This window comes from Alligator sinensis, unplaced genomic scaffold (genome assembly GCF_000455745.1).
Source record: "Alligator sinensis unplaced genomic scaffold, ASM45574v1 scaffold254_1, whole genome shotgun sequence".
Lineage (NCBI taxonomy): Eukaryota > Metazoa > Chordata > Crocodylia > Alligatoridae > Alligator > Alligator sinensis.
In genome coordinates, this window is record NW_005841953.1 from 3,460,068 (window position 1) to 3,484,171 (window position 24,104).

A 24,104-nucleotide genomic window follows, 5' to 3' on the forward strand; every position below is an offset into this window, starting at 1 on the left:
GGGAGGAGAGAAAAAGTGTTCTACTAATATGAGACACTAGCCAAGGAGACCAGCCATCTGTTGCTGAAGGCTTGAACCCCGCTGCATTATACCATTTTTTAAGCTCTGAGCAACATTTTGATACGACTCTCATTCCTTTCTAATAAAGTGTTCAGTTCTTTAAAAAGAACATAGGGAACCCTTTGTTGTGCTCTCCCTGGAATCCATCTGCCATCTTTTTGCTTTGATGGAGTTTCTTTTCTAGGTATAGTATATAACCTGATTGACTTACCTAAGATAAATCTATTCTAGTCCTGGCCACTACAAGAATAAAAGTATATGATTTACATGTGCATATTAAGGCAAAGCAATAAACTCTAGTGCATACTGTGCTGAAGTTTATTGCTCCTGGAGGCCATGTTTACATGTGCACCCGGGACCATAGCATGTTGAGCTGGATCTGAGCAGCCCCGGCTGTCACAGGGCCCTGGGGGTCAGCCTGCCACCCCAGGGCTGCCTTGACCCAGCTCAGCATGTGGTGGAAGGGCTGGCTTGGGGCACAAGGGTGCTCCAGCGTGGGGATAGCCAGCAGGCAGCCCCCTGCACGGAAGCAGTCTTGGGCCCTAGCCAGCCATGTCAGCATCTATGCATGCACTGCTGCAGAGTAAAAAAACTCAGCTGCAGCATAGTACTTGTATTTACAGGTAATAATAACCCGCGATGGAGTTAATTAGTTTACTCCAGCCTAACAGCCCTAATTAGTTTACTCCAGCCTAGTAACCATCTAGACACTGAGATGAGTACTGCAGAGATGATTAGGCAACTGTGTCGACACAACCTGCCAGTAGGAATGTCGGGTCCAAAACAACTATTCAGGAGCCCAGTGGTAGGGGAGGAAGGAGAAGACAGGAAGTCTTGTGGCTAAAACAATGCAGGTTCCCAGATGACTTGTTATGCATTGTGCATCCCTGGTTATATGATGAGATCTGTTGTGATATATCTGTGGACAGAAAAAAAAATCACAGTATCAGCCCTCCAAGCCTCAAGTTAGTTTTCCAATTTTCATTTTACTAGGAGGGTTTAATTGTAGTGGAAGTTTGTCCTGCTTGTTTTTCATCCCTTCCCTGTTAAAACAAAAACAACAAAAATCAATAGACTGCATTGTTTCAGATTTATGCATTTATGTTAACAGAAAATACCGTCTTTGACTCCTCTAACTAAATCCTTTCATGTCCTCTTTTAATAATCCTGATTAAAGTAGTGGTAGAATTAAACTGAAAATGTTAAACTTTGGGAAGAGCAGCTATTTGCTGACAGCACAATGTATATATTTTACTAGGCTTCATTTTTTTCAGTGGAAAGAAATATTTTACTAGATAATCCTACCATGGAGTAGACTGAACTGTTTATTAGTGAAAATGTATATTGGCTATATATTTCCATGTGGGTATAGAAGAAGCATTCGCTAAACTCTTCTCCCCTCCCCTATCCTACCCCAAATAAACATGATGGTGAGATATTATCTTTTGTGAGGTTAAATCAGAGCCCTGTCTTTAGAAGGAAAGGAGGATAGCCCTGCAGATTACAGTCCATTAGTTGGACTGTATGTGACTGAGTCATTTACTATGGAGATTTATTCAGAGTGAAGTACGTGATCTCAGTATTTGAAGAGCCTTGTGCTATTTTAAGTGGAGTTAATGTTGTTAGTACATTTTCTAAATGTGTGTTTAATTTTACTCCAGACTCCTGGTTTCAGGGCACAAGACCATTTTTCCTCATGGTAAACTTTACTGAAATAGTGTACTGAAGATAGATCTAGTCAACTGTATAGGGCTGCTTCTAAATATCTGATACAACTTCCTGACTTGGGCTAAGTACAGACAGTCAAAAAGTCTCAGGTAGAATCAATCCAATCTTAGCAGGCTTTTCTAAGCTATATAGATTGAACTGATAATTAAGTGAACTCACATTCAGTTTTCAACTGGGAAAAGCAAGCAGATGCCTGCACTGATTCAGGCCAGAAGTCAGAGGGTGCTCAAGCATGCCTCCCATCCTGCCAGCCACTGCTGAGCACTGCCAAATGGGGCTATTCCCAATTGGCTGTCCAGAAAATCCCCCCAACCCCCTGCTGTCCCCCCACAGGTAGGGGAAGGAACACTGTTATCTCAGCACTGATAATTAAGTGAACTCACGTTCAGTTTTCAACTGGGAAAAGCAAGCAGATGCCTGCACTGATCCAGGCCAGAAGTCAGAGGCTGCTGCCCCTACTCCAGGGCTCCATGACTCACCCCACACCCTGTCACCTCCAACTGCATCCTGCATGGTACTTCTTCCAGCCCCATCCTGGCATAGACCCCCACCCACTGCCCCTCCTCCTCCTGGCTCCACAGCTCTGTTCCAGCTGTCCCACCCTCATTCCATGCCTCAGACTGCTCAGAGCTGCATGGTGGTTGCCTACCTTTGAGATGAGCAGCCATTGCAGGTAGGCAATGGCAAACAGGATGCAGCAGCAGCACATAGCTTGGGGGTGGGGTGGGGCAGTGTTACAGAAGTGCCTGTTGTGCCACACAGACCTGGTGAAAAGTTTCCTGCTGGGTACTACACCCCCACTCAGATGCAACATAGTGCTGCTCTGCTCCATCCATTGCATCCATCTTCATTCTGACCATGGATCTTCAATCAAGCTCACTGGTCCTTAGTTTTTTGCAGGCAGATTTACAGACAAGTGGTTTTAGCGCCCCCTCCCCCCCCTTTTTTTTTTATCCTCGGTTTTAGCGCCCCCCCCCCCCCATTTTTTTTATAGACTGACCATAACATTGCAGACAGTTGGTAACCCTGCCTTTGTCCCTCCTCCTTCCCTTCCTCAATTTCCCTCATAATTATAAACCCTACTAGTGTCCAATCTCAATTACATCCAGCTGCCAAGGCATACCACAGAAACATTCTGACTTTCTTTGGCTGAGCCCTGTTCCTCTCCTGTTTCCCATAATACATAGTCTTCTCCTGCCTCCCAGCTGCAAAATCTCCTGGCCTCCAATAAGTGCCTGACTTTGACATCTCCACTGTTAAAATCCTTAGGTGCCATCCATGTGAAAATGACATCAGGTTGACGCCAATTTAAATTGTTTTGGCTGTAGATATGTTTCATTTTGACAGGCAAGTTAATGCATTTCAGGATTACAGAGGCAACTACACAAGCCTGTGAAGGACCAGCATTGAGCAAATTTATTTACTTATTTAAATAGCAGAACTGAAGAAAAGATTTCCACTGACATGCCACAGTCATGCTGACTTCAAGGACAGGAGAGATTATGATGTTGTGATGAACAATGTGCTGCAAAGAAGCTTCTTCAGTACCAATGTGTGAAATTAGAAAAAAAATCCAGAATAGGTTTACAAATGGGAATGTGAATAGCCTCTATGCTGCTAATGTCAGATGCCAACATTTGGCTCAGTCCTGCTGTTCTGATTTATATAATTACATTTGTGTAAGTAACATCAGTGAAGTTCATGGGACTGTTTGGTATAAGTAAATACGACTGATTATGAGTTTATTTATTTTCAAGAAAATATAAATATTTAGATAATAGACTATTAGAATGCATACAGGTCAACTTGAACTGGGGTATGTACGCTAAAAAACCCACTTGTTATGGTGTCCCCCTCCCACAAAATCACAGCAATTGAGACTAAGATATTATTTTTAATGCACTCAGTTTAGGTTTTGAAATAATGATTTTGGCTATGCAAATGACTCTGTAGCCATAAAAACCTGAAGCATTTGATTATACAGACAGCAGGTTTATCAGGCTTTCCTGAAATTCTGGGGGCCGCCATTTAGCAAAACAGGAACCCCAATGAAATACTCTCCACCTGTGAAGTTAGGCAGACATTTGATTGTCATTTTAGAAGCTGCTTTTGATTTTAAAAACATTCTAAGCTCTCTGGAATATGATTTTTGCTCTTGGCAAAATATATCTTATTTGTTGAAAAGCATCCCAATGAGCCTTTATGATGATATTCAAGACCATTAATGTCAGGACAGACTTAGCTTGCTGTCTTTCATTCCTCCACTTATCCCTTCACCCATCTCTACTTCTGTTTCTTGAGTTGATAGTTTTCAGACTAATCCAAGATAAGCCAATTGTTTGGATTTGAAGTTTGTAACTGATTTCTCCTAAGTATACAGGTTTTCCTTGAGTTCCACCAGAGCTTCTCAAAGGGCTGGGAATCATAGTTACAGGTGCCTTGATGGTCATGGGAGGCAGAGCCAGCCACCCTGCATCAGATTTTGCTAAAGTAATCATGACAAATTCTTTCAGCTGTGGGAGTCAGCTGTCTCCTCTGCTGAGAAACCTTTGGACAACTATAAATGTGCTTGATGCCTGGTCTGATTAATCAAGTCTGCTGGAATATGCTAATTAGCATGCTCCAGCAGCCTTGATGTCTCATATATTCAGCACCCTGCACTTCAAAATGGTGGCAGGGACATTTAACTAAAGCTTCTTGAACAGGCTTTAGTTAAAGCACCCCTGCCACCATTTTGAAGTGCAGGGTGCTGAATGCACAAGATGCTACGGGCACTTAAATTAAAGCAGCTTTCAGAGCCACTCTGAAGCACCCCCTTCACCACACAGCGCATGTAAAGATACCTGTTAATTTTAGTGGTCTCTAGCCACAAGGAGGGAAACAATTTCATTGCATTAAAGGTCTAGCCTGCAGAATGAGAGACTGAGAGCAAGGCCCCTTCTAAACATTACAGGTGTCACACAATTAACTGGTTAATGCACAGTTATCTTGAGACCAGCTACATGTGCAAAGTACCTATGATGCCATGGAAAGCTCCACCAGCTTTAAGTTAGACCTTGGAAATGGGTATTAACATTATAGCTTGTTGCTGTCAAGCTTTAATTTACATGTGTAGCAGCATCTCCCCTGTGGCTGGGAGCCCTGTCTCTGACCAGGCTCCCAGTCACAGGGTTGTATCTTCCCCAGGTGAGGCTAGGATCCTGCAACCGAGGGGACTCTCAGCCCCAGCAGCTGCCAAGACCCCCAGCCCTGGGGACATGTAAAGTCCCTGGGGCTGGCAGATCCCAGCTGCCACAATCTCCCAGCGTCAGGGATGTATGAAACCCCCAGGGCTGGGAGATGCAGCTACCATGGTCTCCCAGCCTCGGGTGCATGAAATCCCTGGGCTGGGAGATGGCAGCTGCCATGATTTCCCAGTCTCTGGGGTTTCACACCCCCATTCCCCCTGCCAAAGCTGGGAGATCAGGGCAGCTACAGTCTCCAAGTCCCAGGAGTTTCATGCACCCCCAAGTCTGGGAGACTGCAGCAGCTGCAGCTGCCAGCTCCGGGGGGTTCATGCCCATTGACAAGGCTGGGGGATCATGGCACCCCACAAAGCTGGGATTGGGGTCTCACTGCACTGGCAATAAGGCACATGGGGATCTAATGTGCGATTGCACAATCATGCCTTCTGCCACACATGTGGCATGGCGGGAAGCACTATTGTGTGCATTAGATTCCATTGCTCCTTTACTTGCATGTGTAGAGGGGCCCCAAGACTCCTGAATTCTGTCTCTGGCACTTGCTGAGTCCCAATCCTTATTCCTTTTTTCTGCCTCTGTAAAAAGATATTGTTTCCATTCCTCACACAAGCACTGTGATAATATCCCTTTGTTGATCTCAGAGGCTGCCTAGGATGCTTTACACTGACCATATCTCCAACTCATATGAGCATCTGTCCCTTGCAAAACTCATGTACCGATTGATGCCTATAGATAGACACCAACCCAAACATCTGGCTTCTATTTCTCCAGCAGTAATTTTCTGTACAGGCCAGATGGGTACATAGGGGCTTGAGCTCACTGGAAAACAGCAATTATTTTGGGCTAAAAAGCATCAGAGCATCCTGCTTACTGTTCTCCTTCTTCAAAAAAATATGCTGAGGCTGATTCTGAGGAACACTGTATACAGTCACAGCACATGTAAAACACATGATATTTGAGCAGTCTGTTTTAAGGATATCTTTTTCTCTTTTCCTTTTTTCTCAGACATTGCCCTGGGACCTGTGGACGGTAAGACTAATATTTACCAGTGAGCATTGGGGTGCTTCTGTGCCTCTGATTCTGTAACATACCAGTGGATTGTAATAATTTTTGCATTAGGCAAGATTTCAGTCTTTTACACAAAAGAAAAAAGGATTCAGCCACTGAATAGACATGCTAATACTAAAGAAGAATAGGTATTTGTAACAGTGAGAAAGACAGGGCAGTGATAAGGGTGGTAAATATTTTAGAACTGGTTCACTCATTCAAGGTGATACTGCTGAGTATTTGCTGCTTTTATTTTCATGAATTTAATTGTTGTTGGAGGTTGGTGATGGAGGCTATTGGGCACCTGTTTTCAATTGCCTGAGGCCATATTTCTTGAGACCATTCTTCCAGTAGATCCCCATTTTTTCAAAATCCAATGACAGAATTTATTGTAGGTGTTATAAGTGGGTGGGCCATAAACTGGAATAATTTAGAAAACAGTCACTGCTATAGAAAATGTCATTGCCCTTCCTCTTGCCTCCTGCTGCTAATTCAGATATAATGATCCACAGGAAGAAAACAGATCATTTTCATGAGATATCTTCCCACATTTTGTTGAAGTGATGGCTGGGATGACTTCCTGTGGAGCCTAAAACTATTCTGTGACCTTTTGCAGGCATTAGTATTTCATAAATCTGTGGGACTCAAATTTTGCAGCAGTTTTGTATGAATGCATAGCAAGTGCAATGTGTTTACACTAGTCTTTTCTTCTTAAGAAGAATTAAACAGAGCCCAGAAGAAAAAATAAACATTGTTGATGTCTTGAGACGATACAACTAAACTAATAGATTTTTATAGATGTGCCTTTTTGTTACATTTTACTTGGTCAATGTTTTTCTTTATTCTAAGTGTTTATACTTCTTTCCACTCCTATAAAAACAATGCCAAGTTTCCTGGCTAGATAGTTTAGATCAAGGGTTTCTTAAGGTTCTTTATATTATGGGACTCTGCTTCATAGAGAAATTGAGCCAAATTTGCTTTTGCTCTGGACCTTATGTAGTGATATTGGTTCAACATGAGTACATGAATAGCTGGCACTTTAAAGTGGCAGCTTCCTGCACCCACTTTGTGCTGATGCAAAAGCTGAAAGAAGATGCAGGCAAAGAGAAAATCAAACTTTTTAACACTAAGATCCCCGCACATTGCCACAGGCAGTTTATATTTTTTCAATATGAATTTGCAGCTGGAAACATGGAGGAGAGCCAGTGTCATGTGATCACCTTCCCACCATTTCATAAAAACTAGGGGTTTGTGTGCCACTGATAAGAATCCATTGGTTTAGATAAACAACAGAGTTTAACTCTTGGTATTACAGGGGTGGGTTTCTCTTTATTTATTTATATGGTTTTCTTCCATACAGACAAGCAGTGAACTGGTGCAACCGGTAAGCAGGCCTACTAAAAATCTCAATCATTGTAGATGCATGGTTGAAAGTATAGTTTAATATAATTTTTAAATGCATCTATTAGTACTGCTCTTTTAGACTGCTAGCTATTATCTGCAAATGTTACCAACAACAGCTTTTCTTTAATTTGTTTATTTTAGTCATTTTCATTCTTTATATTAAAATTACCATAAGAAAACTTAATTTTGTGTTTTCTCATCAAGTCCACCTTTATCTTTTTCATCTTGTTTTTTTCTTTGCTTTTTTGTCTGCTTAAAGCCTGATTCTTCAAAAAGTCTTTCCCTGTGTAACCTGGTCATGGAGGAAAGCCCAAACAGTGGGTCAACAGAAGATGTTAACCGATCCCAAACTGATCTAGGTTCACTCAACTGGGGCCTAGATGTTAGCACGCCCAGTGTCAGCCAGGAAATCACTTCAGGTGGTTCTTTCTCTTTCCCAGAAGAGGAACAGACTTCAAGAGAACCCATTGACACACTATCTACTACTGTTTGGCCTGCTGTAAGTGAGCAGGAGAATGATGAAGCAGGGTCAGCCTCCATAGAAGAAAATGAGAGGACTTCACTGGAGGCACAGTCGGATGCTAGAAATGTCACATCGAAAGATTTGAAAATTGATCAACCTTTAGAGAGCAAAAATGGTTCTGAAATACCTGATGTGGGAACTGATAGCTTGTTGGATGAATGTGATTGTGATGTGCAAGAGACAGAGGATCAGAAGCAGGAAGAAGAAGAAGAGTCTATGTGGGCAGGTGTGGAGCCAAGTGAAAAGGTAGAGACCAGAGCTGTTAACTTCCAGGAGATAGAGCGTACAGATGAGTTTGAAGAGAGAGATTATGAAACTAAAGAAAACAGTGACATAGAACATCTTAAGGGATTAGGAAAACTAAACCATGAAATCCTAGAAATTACTGAGATAGAAACTGGGCAGGAGTCAGAAACTGTGTGGGAATCAGAATATAATAATGGGCAAACTGAGACAACTATTAATAATTACCTTAAGGAAACTGACCTAGAAAATCATGAGCAAGTAGAATTTGAAGGGCTAAATGTAATTCAGGAGATAGACAGAGAAGGTTCTGGGTGTGTACTGGGCACAGGGCTGGAAGATGAGGCCCAAATAGTAGCAAGCAATTGTAAAACTGTAGAATATGCTGACATTGAACCTGATATCTGGAACCAGGACCATGAAACAGCGTGTGTGGCTGACTTAGAACATCCTGGCAGTGTCACTGGAGGGAATACAGCCTTGGAGTGCATAAATATTATGGAGCATGTTGACCTAGACATAACTGACCACCCAGAAAAGGACACTTCATATGTTGGAAACATTGTGTATGACACTGAATTATTCAGTGCAGAAGACCCTGGTAAAGGAATTGAAGACAATAGCATGAGCATCTTCCAAAATGGTAGTGCAGCCAATGAATGTCAAGTTGACTTCGTACCCTTTGAGAAAGAATTGGCATTGCAGCCTGAGTCAGCTGACACAACTAATGCAAACTGCAATAATTCTTGTTTAGATAATATGGAAGATAAATTGATAGAGAGGGCAGCAACTGCAGTGACTGAAGACCATCATAGTAACAGTAGTATCCCTGGAGCCTCAGAAACAGATCCTTGGCTAGCAAACTGGGATCCAACAGTTAATAATGATTCCTGGGGGTTTTCTAGTCTGCCCGATGGCCAAACAAATGGGTTGGATAATTGGCCTTTTTTGCATAAGCCACAAGACTCAGAGGAAGGTAACATGGAAAACAATTGGCCAGGCTTTAAAGATGAATGGTCTACCCAAGACTTGGGAGGCATAGATAAAAGCTGGGGAGATGTAAGTGTAACCACAAGCAGTAAAATTCAGGAATCACCTTTAAAACAAGGCTCATCTGGGGAGCAGGCAAGCACTAGCAACCTTGGACCAAGCAAGGAGATAGCTAGACCCTTGGTTCTGTTTCAAATGGGAAATTCCAGAAATGCTAGCACCGAGAGTTCAACTAGTCCCAAAGACAATGAGACCAACAACTCAGATTTATCTGAAGATGAAATTGCTAACTGGAGATATGGATTGTTGTACCAGGAAACTGAGGCTGATAAAGAAGAGGTACCTACCCCAGTGTGTAGCATAGTCTAGACAGACTTCCTTAGGTCATACATAACCTTGTTTCTTATAAAAAATCCATTTACATGTTTCCCCCCCACTCCTCTAGACCCTTGCTAATCTTGTTGAAGATTTATCATTCAACTATTTGAATTGTGGTGCACTCCAACAACATAAGTATAGTAGGCTGATAAAAAAAAGGTTGACTGTTGAATGATGTTCATAAAACATAAAGTTCCCTTTGATCTCATTATTTAAAAAAATATTTCCAAAAAATGCACTTACATTCTTTTCAACATCTCAGTAGCATTCTACCTTTTTTTAAGCCTATTAAAATGTTACCAAATAGCGTTACAATTTTGATCAGCATTCTTGCTGTCTTGTCCTTCATTTTTTTTAAGTTCAGCACATTTTTAATTTGCTAATAAGAATAATTTAGCTTAATGGTCTGAGTTTAATAAGTAGTTATGACAATTTTTTTCTGATTTTTTTTCACTACTTAGGCATCCAGCAGCGCATTTAATGGATTTACACAGGTAAGAAATACTTATGGTCAAGAGACTTTTCTGTGTTGTTTAGAGTGGACTAGAATTAGCAGCATGAACTGCAGAATGCCAGGAAGGACAATACCAAACCACTAATTACTATTACCTTTTCTGCCACCACCTAACTTCATTGATATATTGCCAATATTTCAGTTAAATTTTGGACTCATTAAAGTGAATGGCAAATTTCCCATCACTTCAAGCAAGCTAAAATTTCACCCAAGTTACTATGATTTAGGTTTTAAGTTGATTTTTTTGGATTAGAGTTTACTCATGTCCCACAAACATTGGCAGGCATGAGTTTCACAAGTAGCCTAGCTAAGGGGAGCGAACAGGGCACCAGCCCTGGGTACTGACTTGGGGGCGTGTGTCCAGAAAAGCAGCTGCCACTCCTGCCACCCCAGTGCCGCCACCAATGTTATTAACCTTGCCACTGCTGCTGCTGCCTTGTGTTCTACTGCTACTCAGGGTGCAGAATTGCCCAGCTGTGCCTCTGGATTTCATATAATTTCATGAGCTTTTATACTGACTTGCATATCTTTGTCTTAATGGTTTTAAACATATATATATTTTGAAACCAGAGGTTACTTTCTGCAATATTTTGCAGAAATTACAGAATTACAGAATTATACTAATGATCAGGGATCTGGGTTTTCTGTTTCCCACAGAAAAATGAAAAAAACCCCCGTGGATTTTTCATTTTAATGGAGAAACATGTGGATTTTCCATTTTTGCAAAGAGCTCTCTGCAGGTTGGCAGAGTTCCAGCCTGTAAGGGACTGGGGAAAGCAGGAGGAGGGCGACCAGGCAGGGGGCGCCATGTGCATGTGCGCGTGTGCACGTGCACATGGCTGCCAGGCAGCCTGGAGAGCTGTTTCTGCAGGTAAGTCTGGCAGCAGGAGGGAAGGGAGGAATTGAGACTCAAAGGGAGGGAGGGAGGAAGTTGGGCAGGGCTGGGACTGGGGCTGGGGGCTGGGGCTAGGGCTGGGGCTGTTGCCCAGCCCGCACGGTTTTTGGGGACCAGGGCTGGAATTGGAAGCAGGACAGAGATGCAGTCTTGTCTGGGGTGGGGTGGGGAACTGGCTCCCCAACGCTGCGCACATTCCTGCAGAGGAAAGTGGGGGGCATGTGCCCCCCAGATCTGTGCATGGGGTTGGGATGGGATGCCCACTACAGACTTGGGCTCCCTGCCCTGCTGCCTTCCCTGCAGGGCCTTCACAGCTCAGTGGGTGGGACCTGATGCAGCAGGGCAAAGGGGTGCCGGGCAGGTAAGCTCCTTGCCTCTGCAAGTCCTGCATTGCCCTGGCAAAGCACCCCCTCCCTACCTGGCAGCAGTGGGGGTGGCAGTGCAGGGTCCCTGGCCCTATAGCCCTGGCACCTGGGGACCCCCCCTGGCAGGGCTGTGGTGGGGCAGTGGGTGGTGGGAAATGAGGGGCACCCACAGGGCTGGGAGGCTGTGGGTGGGTAGTGAGGGGCACCAGCAGGGGTGGAGGGGGCTGTGGCTTGTGAGTGAGGGGCCTGGACCTGCATTGTGGTGAGCGAAGGGGGCAAAGGGAGTTCTGATTTTCCATGATAAAAAACCCCAAATCAAATACCAACTTTTATAGATACTTAGAATCTATTTCATTATAGTGAGTGAGGCACTGGTAGGCTTCCAGATTCCTTTAAAATTGTAAATATATCCATAAAACATTGTGTTCAACTGATACCTATACATACATACATACATATATATATCACACACACACACACGTATAGATACATATACATATATATGCATACATATATATATAGTAGCATTCCATTTTAATTGTGGGTGCTGGGTTTTTAAATCAGAGAATTTGCTATTTTTATCAGAGAATTTGTGATTTTTAAACACAGAAAACCAGGATCCCTGAATGATGATATTTTGTGCTAGGTCTCTCAGAGGTGCAGCATATCAAGGTGTTGTGCCATCTTTATGCCCTTACAGTCTGATGCACCAGACCTTTCCCAGTGCAACTGAGACAACACTGGGTTGTGTTTAAGTTACAGCAACCATCACAGGTGGCAGGATGCTGCTCATGATCTCTGCAGCTATGGATATTGTGGTGCCCCTCTTCCTGAATTTACCCCATCCCCAGCACATCATCACCCGTTAGACAATCTTCAAGCTGCCTGTATCAGATCTGGATCTGAGGTTCTCACCATTGCTTTGTATTGATCCAGCCCTTTTACCTACTGTAAAGGGGAGGACTGAGGATCTCACCTTTTATTTCCATTAGGGGCAAATATTTTCACCATGGAAATCAAAAGTGACAATTTCACATACTTCAGTAGGATAAGATTTTAGGCCTTAATATTTTGTGAGTGGCCTGGCTGCATGTTGCAATCCAAATGATCCATTTTTCACTTTTGTATCTGCTAATTACAGTTGTGATTTTTCATCTACCATTTTTTTACCAGGACAATTAACATCAAGGAGACATCTTTACATTTGCAACTTTTTGTGTCCTTTTCAGTATGAAAGATCAGATGTATTCTCACCCTCTTGTTTTCTCAATTTCTGCCCCCATTGTCGAGGGCTGGACTATCTCATAGATCCAAGATGATTGTGATCAGTGCTGCTCCCCTTATGGAGCTGGGGACAGGCTGCTATAACGTAGTTTAAATTATGCTGGAGGGTACATTATAGCAGCTCTGAAGCAAAAGGGCACAAAGGTAAATTATAGACACCCTAGTCTAGTCCCCCTTGCCTTTGACTATTAATTGCGTGCCTTACCACTGAAAAGCACAGCGCAGACTGTTAGCTGGTCTGTCTGATGAAAGATGATTGTAAGTTAAATGCAAATTTTATTAGTGAAAATAATCTCATCTTTCTATTCCTACCTTAATATAAAGTTTAATAAAATATTTTTCTTTTCTTCCATTCTGTGATTTCTGAAAAAACAGAATGTGTTTGATAACCTATTTAAATGATCCATTTTTTATCTGATTCTTCACTGCTTAGTTAGGTAAAGTAACAGGTCCTCTCATGCCGAGTCAGGCCTGCATGTTTCAAACTTACCTCTTATAATATTTTTTCTTGCCTCCTTTCTCTACCTGCGCATCTAGGATACGTCTCTATTTGCAATGCAGCCAAATGAGAATGTGATAGATTCCTTGGTAAGTTTTGGGATTTATTTCATGATTTGTTTTAAAATGTTCCATCACAAATTATATAATTATGTTTTTGCAAACACATCTGTTCCACTGAGCTTCCATCATTTAAATCATGTATCCTTTAGCAACAAAACTGACCTATGCAATTGATTGTAGCTATGAACTTTTCCTCACTCAAACTCTTCCACAAAGAAAGAATAAGTTATGATCCAGAGCTATTGCCCAACCAAGAATCTACAAACCTTTAAAGGTATTTCACATTTAGTGGGTTGGGTTTTTTTTACTTTCAAAATATAACAACAGCATTCTCTTATATCTGTTGTAATCAATGCAGTCAAGAAGTGATATTAGCAACCATCTCTGTGCAATGCTAACGAAGCAGGTGCTATCCCAAAGGCAGCATTTTTATGTGCTGGTAACATAATATGATAGCTTTATCCATCCAGAAATATTATTTTAGATAAATGCTTTTCCATCTATTTAATCAGACATACTCATTTTTATAGTCATAAAAGATTTTAGTGATGTTTTTGCAAGAGATCATGCTTTGACAGGCAATTTATTCCCAGCAATTCTCTACTGCTGTCTTAATTTAGGTTAAGCTGATATGGAAGTAAAGCACCAGTATAATAGAAAAAAGGAACATATGAGGCAGAGTTTGAGAATATTATTTAGTGTTGTTTTTGTACAGTGCATAATGTAGATATGTGTCCAGAATGGTGATCAAACCCATGCTTCCACCATGCATGCGTTATACCATGGATACAGCTTGTTGTAGTTCAAACACGGCAAATTGACTAAAGATTACTCGATAAATTTAGTTGTCCTCAAGCAACTTGAAGTAAATCAATATAATCTGCATTATAACGTTGTCTAGTTTCTAAAGTTATTTACAGAATTAATCCTCAGGATACTTATTGTGGTCTTACCTAGGTAGAGCTGCCTTTTTCTTTTTTGCAGTTCCTATTTCTTTGTCTATTACTGAACAGCTAACATTAAATCAGTGCGTAGAATTGTGCTTTGCAGCATGGTATTATATAATGAAGACTTCTTTAGAGCATTTCAAATCCTGAGGTTCTTACGTAGACAAAATTCTGTTCACTTCACTAAGAGCAGCCTGTTTAAGAAATGAAAGAATGAAAAATAAGTAAAGGTCTCTAGCTATTTCTGAAAAAAATACTGGGAAAGGAAATATTTTTTCTCTCATAGAGATCTGTATAGAAGTTTTCTGTTTTACTGTGAGATCTTCCAAACAAGCAAGTGTTGTTAAATGTGACTGCAGAGGTTTGATTAAGCTAAATAAGTGAGTTGTGTAGGAAATTTGTTTATGGTGAAAAAGCCCATTAAGGTTATTTTGTCTAGTTGAGCCAGTGATTCTGTATGAATGATGTACCTTTAACTTTTCTCTATATGGGATTAATCCTGCTCTACAAGTTTTTAGCTCCACGTGAAATATAAATATGCATCAATAGCTTGGAAAGTTATCTTTAAAGAACTGGAATGTTGGGTATGTGTTGAAAATTCTCCTTTCTTTTGGGACCATTTTGTTGCAGAATTGAGACTACAGAGGACTGGTGTTCCTTGGTGCCTTCTTGTACTAATGGAACGTGTGTGTTAGAATTTAAAAGGCTCTGAATTACAGTAATGTATCTGAGAAGATGTATTCCAGTTTGGAACAAACAATATCTGCATCTGACCCCAGTGCTCTTTTTTGCCAAGGCAGGGGGTCGGACTCGATCTGTTGAGGTCCCTTCCAACCCTAACATCTATGAATCTGTGAATATATATGATATGATTACATTTGGCTTATGTGGACAGTATTTAGTTAATTTATTTTCAGACTAGACAGAACATCATTAAAATGAGTAAAAGATCAGTTAAAAAATCTTAATTAATCCTATGGCTAAGGCACTGGTCTGGAGTTCAGAGTTCAGTTTCTGGCTGTGCTACACACATTCAAAATTACCTTAAATTAATTCCTTTTAGTTTCTTTTCACCTTTTTTGTCATTGGGATGCTAATACCTCCTTTCTTCACAGCGGGGCATTGTGACAAGCATTAAAATACATGTATGGTGCTTTGAAGGCGAAAATGCCATTTGACTGCAAAGCATTAATTATTGTTAGTAAGCTCAATAAATGCTGTCTTCTCTCAGGCAAAGATCTGCACTATCAAGGCTGTTAGATGGCTTCTGTCAGTGCAAGAGGACTGCTAGTATAAGTAGAAATGTACTTGTGCACTCTTCCCCCTTCCCCGTTATCAAATGCTCTTCAATGGTTTTTCAATTTTCTACTTAAAAATCAAAACCAAATAAGGTTGAGACGGAAGAAGCTCCAGCTGTAGAACCCAAGGCTGTGGAACCCAAGGCTGACGAAGCCCCAGCTCCTCCTGCTGCTGCCATTCCTCCTGAAAAGGAAGCTCTCCCTGCTGAGCCTACTGAGCCAGCAGAGGAGGCTGTGGTGAGTGACGTCATATGCCCCAGAATTCATCAGATTCTTCTTTTCCCATTGTCTATGTGTCTACTGCATTTCCACCTCCCTTTCCATTTTTGTCATCTTTAGGACTGGCTTTCCTTACAACAACACAGCAAGCTCGCTAAATGTGTGCATGTTATGTAGCCCTAAAACGCCATTCCTCCACTGGATGGCATTTTAAAGTGAAGTTTAGTTGAACATCTGTGTATTCAGATGTTGCAAGTTTTGGACAAACTCAACAGGAGAAAATGAATTGAATCCCATTGATAAAAGGTGCTGTTGCTTTTTTGAGGAATAAGTCCTGGGCCAACCTATTTGTAGAATGCTGCTTGCTTGAGCTAAGTGACAACATTGCAGACTTCTACCACTGACTGAATATTAGAAGCAGCAGCTGACTGAGGAAAAAAACTCCAAAGCTTCACAAAAGCATACAAGGAGATGAAAAGTTCCTATGTCAGCCCTGAAGAATAGTGGAAGTGCAGTGGTTTGGGAAACAGTGAGAGCACTTAAAAAAACAACAACCCCACAGTAGGATATTCTAAGACTCCTTGCTCTTCACACCCTCCTTGTTACACTTAGAAACAAATTTAAAACCAACATTTTAAAGTAACTCACACCTATAGGTTCCTCAAGGCAGCAGTTCTGCATTTACTTTATGCTATTAGGGCTCCATTTTCCATGCTGGAGCCCTTGCTGTGTCCTATCAACCTAGCTGGGGCTCTTCTCCATTTTAATAACATGGGGGGGGGGGTGGCCCTCACAGGCTAAGAGTCTCTGAGCGAAAGGAAATTGCGTCTATTCCAACTGGTTCTCAGCCTAACAGTCTCTGAAACCAACATGAAGAAGAATGGAGTTTGACTGGAAGTCAGAAGGGTCATAGTCCATTCCCATCCAAAAACATCTGAATCATTCCTTTTTACAGTTAGCAAAATAATCCATTGAGTTATTTGATATTCCCCATCACTGTAACAAGAATCATCTATAGTCAGGCAAAAAGCTGAAGGATTTACCTGCGTACTGCTGTAGACTTAGAAGTCAGTAGGAAAGAAATGGTTTTAGTGTTCAGTTCTTCCCTTGATCTTTCTTTGACTATCATAAAACAGGTTGGTCCAATGAATAACTACACTGGGATGGGACTTAGGATGCCAGGGCTCTGTTCTTAGCTTTGTCACTGACCTTCTAGATGGCCTTGAGTAAGTCTCTGTGCCTCATTTTCTCTATCTGCCTAATAAAGATAACAGTGCTACCTTCTTTGTGAAGATAAATGGTATTAATGAGAACAGAATTAGTTCTCCCTTAATTTACTGTTTCACTGAGAAGACCATAAATACTTAATATGGATAATCTCCCTGTTTAACTAGATGATAATTCAGTTTTTCAAGGAAATCAACACAGCCACCCTCTTCAGTAAGTCAAACATATTATTTCCAGAATGTATTTATGATAACTGTACGACAGTGCCGTAGTAGGGTTTTAAAATCATCCTACTGATGCAAAGTCTGTGTTGAGTCCTAAAGAAAGATGGCCATTTATTGATATTAAAATTTTCAAAATTCAGCTTGAAATGGAGGGCAACTTCTAAGCCAGCGAATTCTCTTAGACCTATTGTTACAGGAAGTATTTCTGCAGACTCAGGCAAATGTTTTCCATCACCGCCTTAGGTCACATACAGAAGCCATTCTTCACAACCAGAAAATGAGAAGCTTAAATTTTGTAGGAATTGCTCTGGAGATCAAAGAAGGTCTAGTATTGCTTATCAACCATACGTATAGCTAACATGCAGACTGGTAAATTTTGGTGGGTGGTATAAGATCAGTAATCCTGCTGTCAGCTCTCTGTAATTCAAAAAATGGTCTCAAAGGTGAATGAATCCTTAGTAATAATTAGGTTAGCTTTAGCCTTAAGTCTCAGCAGTCATGAAGTCATTATTTCTTCCCTCTTGCTCGGGGGGGGCAAACAATTTACTGCAAGCCAGTAAAGGGTGGAGCATACTTTCACTTATGCATCTAGCTGGAGTTTTCCAGACAACCTAGATTTTTTTCTTTTGGTGTGGGGAGGGAAGGATTTAGTGTTACACCAACACTTCTTTCTTAATTTGCATAAGTTCATGCCCGATGTACACTAGAGTGAGTATGCTTAGAGGCAGCTCTCTTCAGTAATACATACAAAAAAGTCAACTGTCCAATCTGTGGCTGCACCCTTTCCTTCTATATGCTTTCTCTTGAATGGGTATAAATCATAGTAATAACTTGTCAACTCTGTGGCAAGGCAAATAGTGCAATAGCTTGTCTAGGATGCAATATTTTGTCAAATTCTTGTTTGAAATGCTTGTTGTCTAGCTACAGTATATTTGATAGTTTAATAAGGAAAAAGAGGAGTGAAACCAAACTCAATCCATAGCCCAGATCTTGCTTTTTTTTCCCCTGATAATTGGAAGAGAAGTAATTTTTGAAGAGCAAATTATAATTAAGTTGAAAAGGTTGTTTCTAAACTTGGTTTTGGGGTTTTTTGGGGTTTTTTCAATGGATTCCTAAATGGAAGAAATCTTTGAATAGTTTACTTACATACAAGGAGAGATTCTCAGTCTCCTTTTATTTTGTGCTGGGGCAAGGTGAAGTACAAAATCTGTTTTACACCTTAGCTGCTAAATCAGGGGTGGGCAAAATGCAGCCCGGGGGCCAGATGTGGCCCGCCAGGCCATTCTATCTGGCCTGCGGGGTCCCTAAAAAATTTAGAAAATTAATATTAATCTGTCCTGGGCTGCCTGTCATGCGGCCCTCGATGGCTTGCCGAAACTCAGTAAGCAGCCCTCTGCCCAAAATAATTGCTTGCCTGTGCTAAATCATTGATAGGTTATAACTGTAGTCACCACACTTTCACTACATGGCCTTTTTAGATTATACTTTTATAATTAAGTATTATTATTAATACTATTATTATTAACACTACTATTAATATCATTATACTGATTATACTTTTTGCTGTATTAATAGTATTAATAATAGTATTAATGTTATTAATATTATTATACTGATTATACTTTTTGCGGCTGTTAGTAAATGTTCAGTCATAGTATAGTCCACCATAGGCAAAAATTACAGAATGACTGTGAAAGAGGGAGACAAGTATAATCTGAGAAAAGAGAGCGTTAGTAGCACTTCAGATGAAATAAGATAAGCATTAAATGTAAGTTAGGTGAGTTTTTTTTGTTTTAAAGTTGAAATGGTCTTTGCTGATTTGCAGAAGGATCTCTGGGAAAACAAGAAGTAAAGCATGTTTACTTTAATAATGATGGAAGTACAGTTACTGTTAGAATCTGGTCCTACAGAAGAAAAACAACTTAGGGAAAATAGTTTCTAGTGCCTGTTGGAAGTTTTTGAAGCTTAAGATTAGAGAAGAAATTGGCATATAAGATCAAAGTTAAGAAAACGTTCAGTGGACTACAAAAAATGAAAACATGTCATTCTTCTGTAGCAGTTGTACATTTGTTGAATTTATATGTGTGGGTTGATTAAAAGGAAAAAAGAGAGTTATAAAATATTGACACTTTTTTCTTCTGAGGGATATCTTTCCATTATTCCTTGTTTACAGTGTCAGTCACTACTACGTATAATTCTCCTCTTGGCAAATTTACTGCAGATGATATTATACCAGAAAATTTATGATGGACATGCATTACGTTCCCTGCAGTCTGTAAGCCATTTTTTGCATAATGTAGCACTTGCTTTTAAATCAGACAAGGAAAGGTTGTCCAGCTGTTAGGGCACTGCTCTGTGGTAGTAGATTAGGCTTCACTTCTGCACTTCTCCATTGTCTTCCTGTGTTATGTTAACAAGTCTTTTAGGAAAAGAGTTGCAAAGGTATTTAGAGACCTAAACCCTAAGGCTAAGTACAGACAGTGAAAAAGCCCAAGGCTGAATTGATTCAGTCTTTGCAGGTTAGTCTAAGCTGCAAAGATTGAACCAAATAAGCAAATGAACAGACATTCACTTTTGATTCAGGAAGTGCAGCCACATGCCTGCAGTGGCTCAAGCCAGAAGGCAAGGGGTGCTAGAGCACGGTTCTCTGGTGCACAGCATGGGCTGTATGTTTACTTCCTTTTCCTGCTGCCCCAAGTTTCCTGGGATTTGCAGTCCACAATCACAGCAGCAGGACTCTGCAGGGTTGCTCATCACTTCCTCTTCCTGCTTCCAGGTGCCTGTGGGATTTGTGGTCCACAGTTGCAGTCAGTGGTAAGTAAGCAGGACAGGGCAGTTTGGTACTCGGGGGAAGGGAAGTTTAACCCTCCTCCCTGGCCCCAGACTCCAGCAGGGGGTGGGGAGCATAAACGATGTGTACCCCCAGAGGCTGGGGGGGCACGGTGACTGCCTGTAGGTGGCGGTGGCAGCAGCAGAGGCATGGCGGTGGCAAGCAGGGAGCTCTTGCAGGTGGCCACAATGGTCTTGGTGGTTGGCAACTGCTGATCAGTGACCGCTAACAGATGCCACCAGTAGTGTCAGCAACACAGGGGGTGGCAAGCAGCAACTGCCCGCAGGCGCCACTGGCAGCATCGGCAGCACTTCTCTAAGGGCATACACATACACCTGTGTGCACTGCTATGCGTTGCTATTGCTGGGGGTGCTGCCAGTGAGCCATCCAGTGAGGCCTTTGAGCCAGCCCTCAGTGTTCCAGCTAGGGAGCAGAGGGGCAGGGCCAGCCCTGTTCTCTGGAGCAGACAGCACAGCACAGCCCATTCCAGGGCTACAAAATGCTGTGATGCTGGGGGACTCTGATTTAACTTGAACCAGGAAGGGGTCTGGGACAGAAGTTGCATAAACCGGTTTGACCTAAATCAATTAAGTCTCATACTACATTCAACCAGGTTTATTACTTAAACCAATTTATATGTAACTTCTGTCCCTAGCCCATTGGGTTTTCTAATTTGCCTGAAGTCATATTTCAGTGGCATAGGTACTTATATAAATACCTCTACAAATTTTGACTAGCTTTGCTCAGACCTAAGCATACCTCAGACCAGCTCCTGAGTCCAGTTGACCAGGGCATCAGATTGCCTTCAGTTTTCTGAGCAGATTGTGCTACACAGATTGTTCTTCTCCAGTGGGGTATTGCATATTGTCATGTAGCAGGAAAGGTAGCATCAATCAGGTGTACTGTCCTGACTTTCTTTGCTAAGTACAGACGGTCAAAAAGCCCAAGGCTGAATTGATTCAATCTGTAGGTTAATCTAAACTGTGTAGATTGAACCAATAAGCAAGTGAACAAACATTCACTTTTGATTCTGGAAATGCAGCCACATGCCTGCTGTGGCTGAGAGCAGACAGTTTGGGCGAAGGCTAGCCCACCCACCCTGTGAGGGGGGTTTGCAAGGGATTTGCAAAGCATCCTGGGATGCTGGGGGACTATGAGTTAACTTGAATCTGAAGGGGATCTTGAACAGAATTTCAGTAGACTGATTTAAACTAAATCAGTAAAATCTGATACTACATCCATCTAGGTTTATCTTAAACCTGTTTCAGCCATTTTGAAAGCAGTTTATGCACACTGAACTTCTGTTGTATTACAGATTTGAACCGGATTTGCAATCACTTATACGAATTTATGTGTAATGTTGTACCTAGCCCTTATCCACAACCAAAATGTCTGGTCAGGCACATGGTACAGTTCACTCTTAGTGGTGGTTGTATCCCAATAACTTTTGATTTTGTCATCTTCCAGCACTGTATTTATACCAAGGAGTAGTGGCTTTGATCAGCTATTTTTATTAAGCCAACTGCTGATGCAATATCTTGACCACAATATTGTGCTTATCACTGTTCCCTTGAATAGCAAAGACCTGGCAGCCATCTTGATATTTTGCTTCATTTCACCGATGAGGCCACATAGTCTGCAATGTCAGGCATGCATTATTTCAGAATATATTTTTAGTTTGTTACAAAAATCTGGTCTTAAGTAGCATACACAAAACTTACTGCATCACCAAGGAGCTCTGTATCTCCAGCCACCAAGTACTGACAACTGACTCAGTCCATGGAGAGCACAGAAGTGAACCTACTGTATAGTACCTTCTACTGCCACCCTGAATCCATTTTAACCTGGTCTCTGCCATTCCATCTCCAGTATTTATCTTCCCAATTATAGGTCTGTAAAAATCCTAATCATCCCTAACAACTTCCCAGTGCAACAACAAGTCTTTGCTTAAACAGTATTTCCTCAAGCCTTCCACCTGATTATTGCTAAAAACTAGTAAAAAAAATCAACAACCTTCTTTCCATCTTACAAGGAATGTCCTCAATTGCTTCTTTAGTGTTTTCAGACTTATCTTTGATCGCTTGAGTATTCCGAAGGTACTGGTATTTCTCAGCTCTCTATTGCCACAAATTTGTTTCTGTAATCTAATTCAATTGTATTAAAGAACATTTTGTCATCAGTTTTTCTTTCTTAGTTTATGTATTTCAGAAGTTGGTTCAGTCCCAAATATTTGTATGTCTACTCTGTGTCTAGTTTGTTGATATTGGTTCCATCCCTAAGCAGCAGATGGTTTATCTGACCACACTTTGATGTTGAACAACCCCAGTCTCATAGAGATGGAGCGACGGAAGGAGTTGGCAATTTTCATCATACTCTGGAGCTGGTGTGCATTGGCAGCATTCAGTCTGAGTTTGTCCTTATGGAAATATGACAATTGGGGCTGCTGTTTATTAGTTGCATAAGTGTAGCCAGACTCGCACAGTATCTGGCACAGTGGGTTGAATGCTAGGCAGAGCCACAACAGACTCAAGCTATCTTGCTGGAATATCTCCTTGACACATGCAGCTGTGTACACTAGATTGCCATCAGACACAAAGGAACAGTTATTAAATTCTCATACAATTTGTATAACATGAGCACTCCAAGACAGGAGTGAGAAACTGAGGCAAAGGCATTTGTATTGCCTATCCAGGTAACAGAGGTTCCTTTATCTTCTACTTGTCTGAGTAGAGATTACATTGCCCATCAATAGCAGCTCCTTATGTTCTCTTCAATCCTAAGTACAGCCATTTTGCTTAAGTGCCCAGCTGTTCGTAGATAAAGGCTAGTTCCTTTTTTTAACCTATCCTGGCAATAAAGGTTTTGCTAGCAGTTGACAGGCATGTTACAGGTCTGAAATTTTGAGAGTTGCTTACTGTTGATTTTTTTGGCTTCATAAATATGATCCCTTCTATCATAAAGTCTTGCTCCATTTATTTTCCTTCTAATCACAAGAATCTTCACATCATTGTCTCCTGTTAGTAAGTCAGTTTTATGCTCTCAGGACTTTTAACCTTTTGAGAGATGTTATTGGGTGCACAGGTCCTAATGCCTAAATATCTTCCATACTACACACGTTGTGCCAGCATCAAACAACTGCTGACTCTGTGCAGTATAGTCTCAGTACATATGTTGCATTTTTTGCTTTTGTCTGTGACTTCTTCAGTTTTCGCCATATGACATCCTAACCATGCATGAAGAGTGTTAAGTAAGCTGTTCTTAGACACTTAATGCTGATGAAGATTTCTCTATGATTCTGTATCCATTTTTCATCATGATTATTATGATTATGATATACCTATTACCATTTACTTGCTGATCTCTATTCCTTACATGTTTAACAAGTTTCAGTCACCAAATCAGAAGTCAGAATCACCACAGCATGACTTTCAATAAATGAATCATACCTATGTCAAGAATATAAAATAATCAAAGTGAATTATTCTCAGATCACCAAGTGCCTGAAAATTGCTTTTCCAAAATATTTAGAGAATATTTAGTAACAGCCCACTCAGAATTCCACAGTGGTTCTTGAATGATTTGCAAACAGAAAAAAGGCTAAATTGTTGTGTACTTTTTTACCTGGTGAATAATTTTGATTGGCTCTAAGAAGCTAGCTCAGGATAGGTATAACAGGATAGATATAATAAGCCTTGCATCCGTATTAGCAAGTTTTATTTATATACTTATTTATAAGAGCATATTTTCTAAAGGCCAAAACCTTGAAGTATTTATTCTTAATGCAGGCATAATTTTCACTAAAACAAGAAATTGTCTCTTTTTGCCTGATGTTTTCTGCAGTGTCAGAAACATGAAATACTTTCCCTCCTTTATTTGTCTTCCACAACAAATTTAATGTTGGGATTAGAAGGAAACTTCTTTTTTTCCATTTGTGTTTCAGAATCTATCTGTCCTTCTTATAGGATCTTACTGCATGAGTGCTGTACCGGAACTTATTTCATGCTCCTCTCCTTTCCCTTTTGTGGCTGCAAATGCCACAAAACAACTATTAGTTTTTATTTGTTGTTGGCAACAACTGCTCCATTATTTAGTGTCTTTTTTTTTCCGTTTTTTGTGGGGAAAGAG

General features: G+C 41.0%; 1 protein-coding gene across 1 annotated transcript in view; it reads left to right on the plus strand.

Moving 5' to 3' along the window:
* Nucleotides 1-24,104, plus strand: part of AMPH (amphiphysin) — a gene marked incomplete at its 3' end in the record, with an annotated part of 180,530 nt that overhangs the window by 142,519 nt on the left and 13,907 nt on the right. The window contains exons 14-19 of the mRNA XM_025200043.1: nt 6,036-6,059; nt 7,438-7,461; nt 7,741-8,250; nt 10,077-10,109; nt 13,211-13,261; nt 15,573-15,716. Coding sequence (XP_025055828.1) covers nt 6,036-6,059; nt 7,438-7,461; nt 7,741-8,250; nt 10,077-10,109; nt 13,211-13,261; nt 15,573-15,716 — 786 coding nt within the window. The remainder of the gene's footprint in view (nt 1-6,035; nt 6,060-7,437; nt 7,462-7,740; nt 8,251-10,076; nt 10,110-13,210; nt 13,262-15,572; nt 15,717-24,104) is intronic.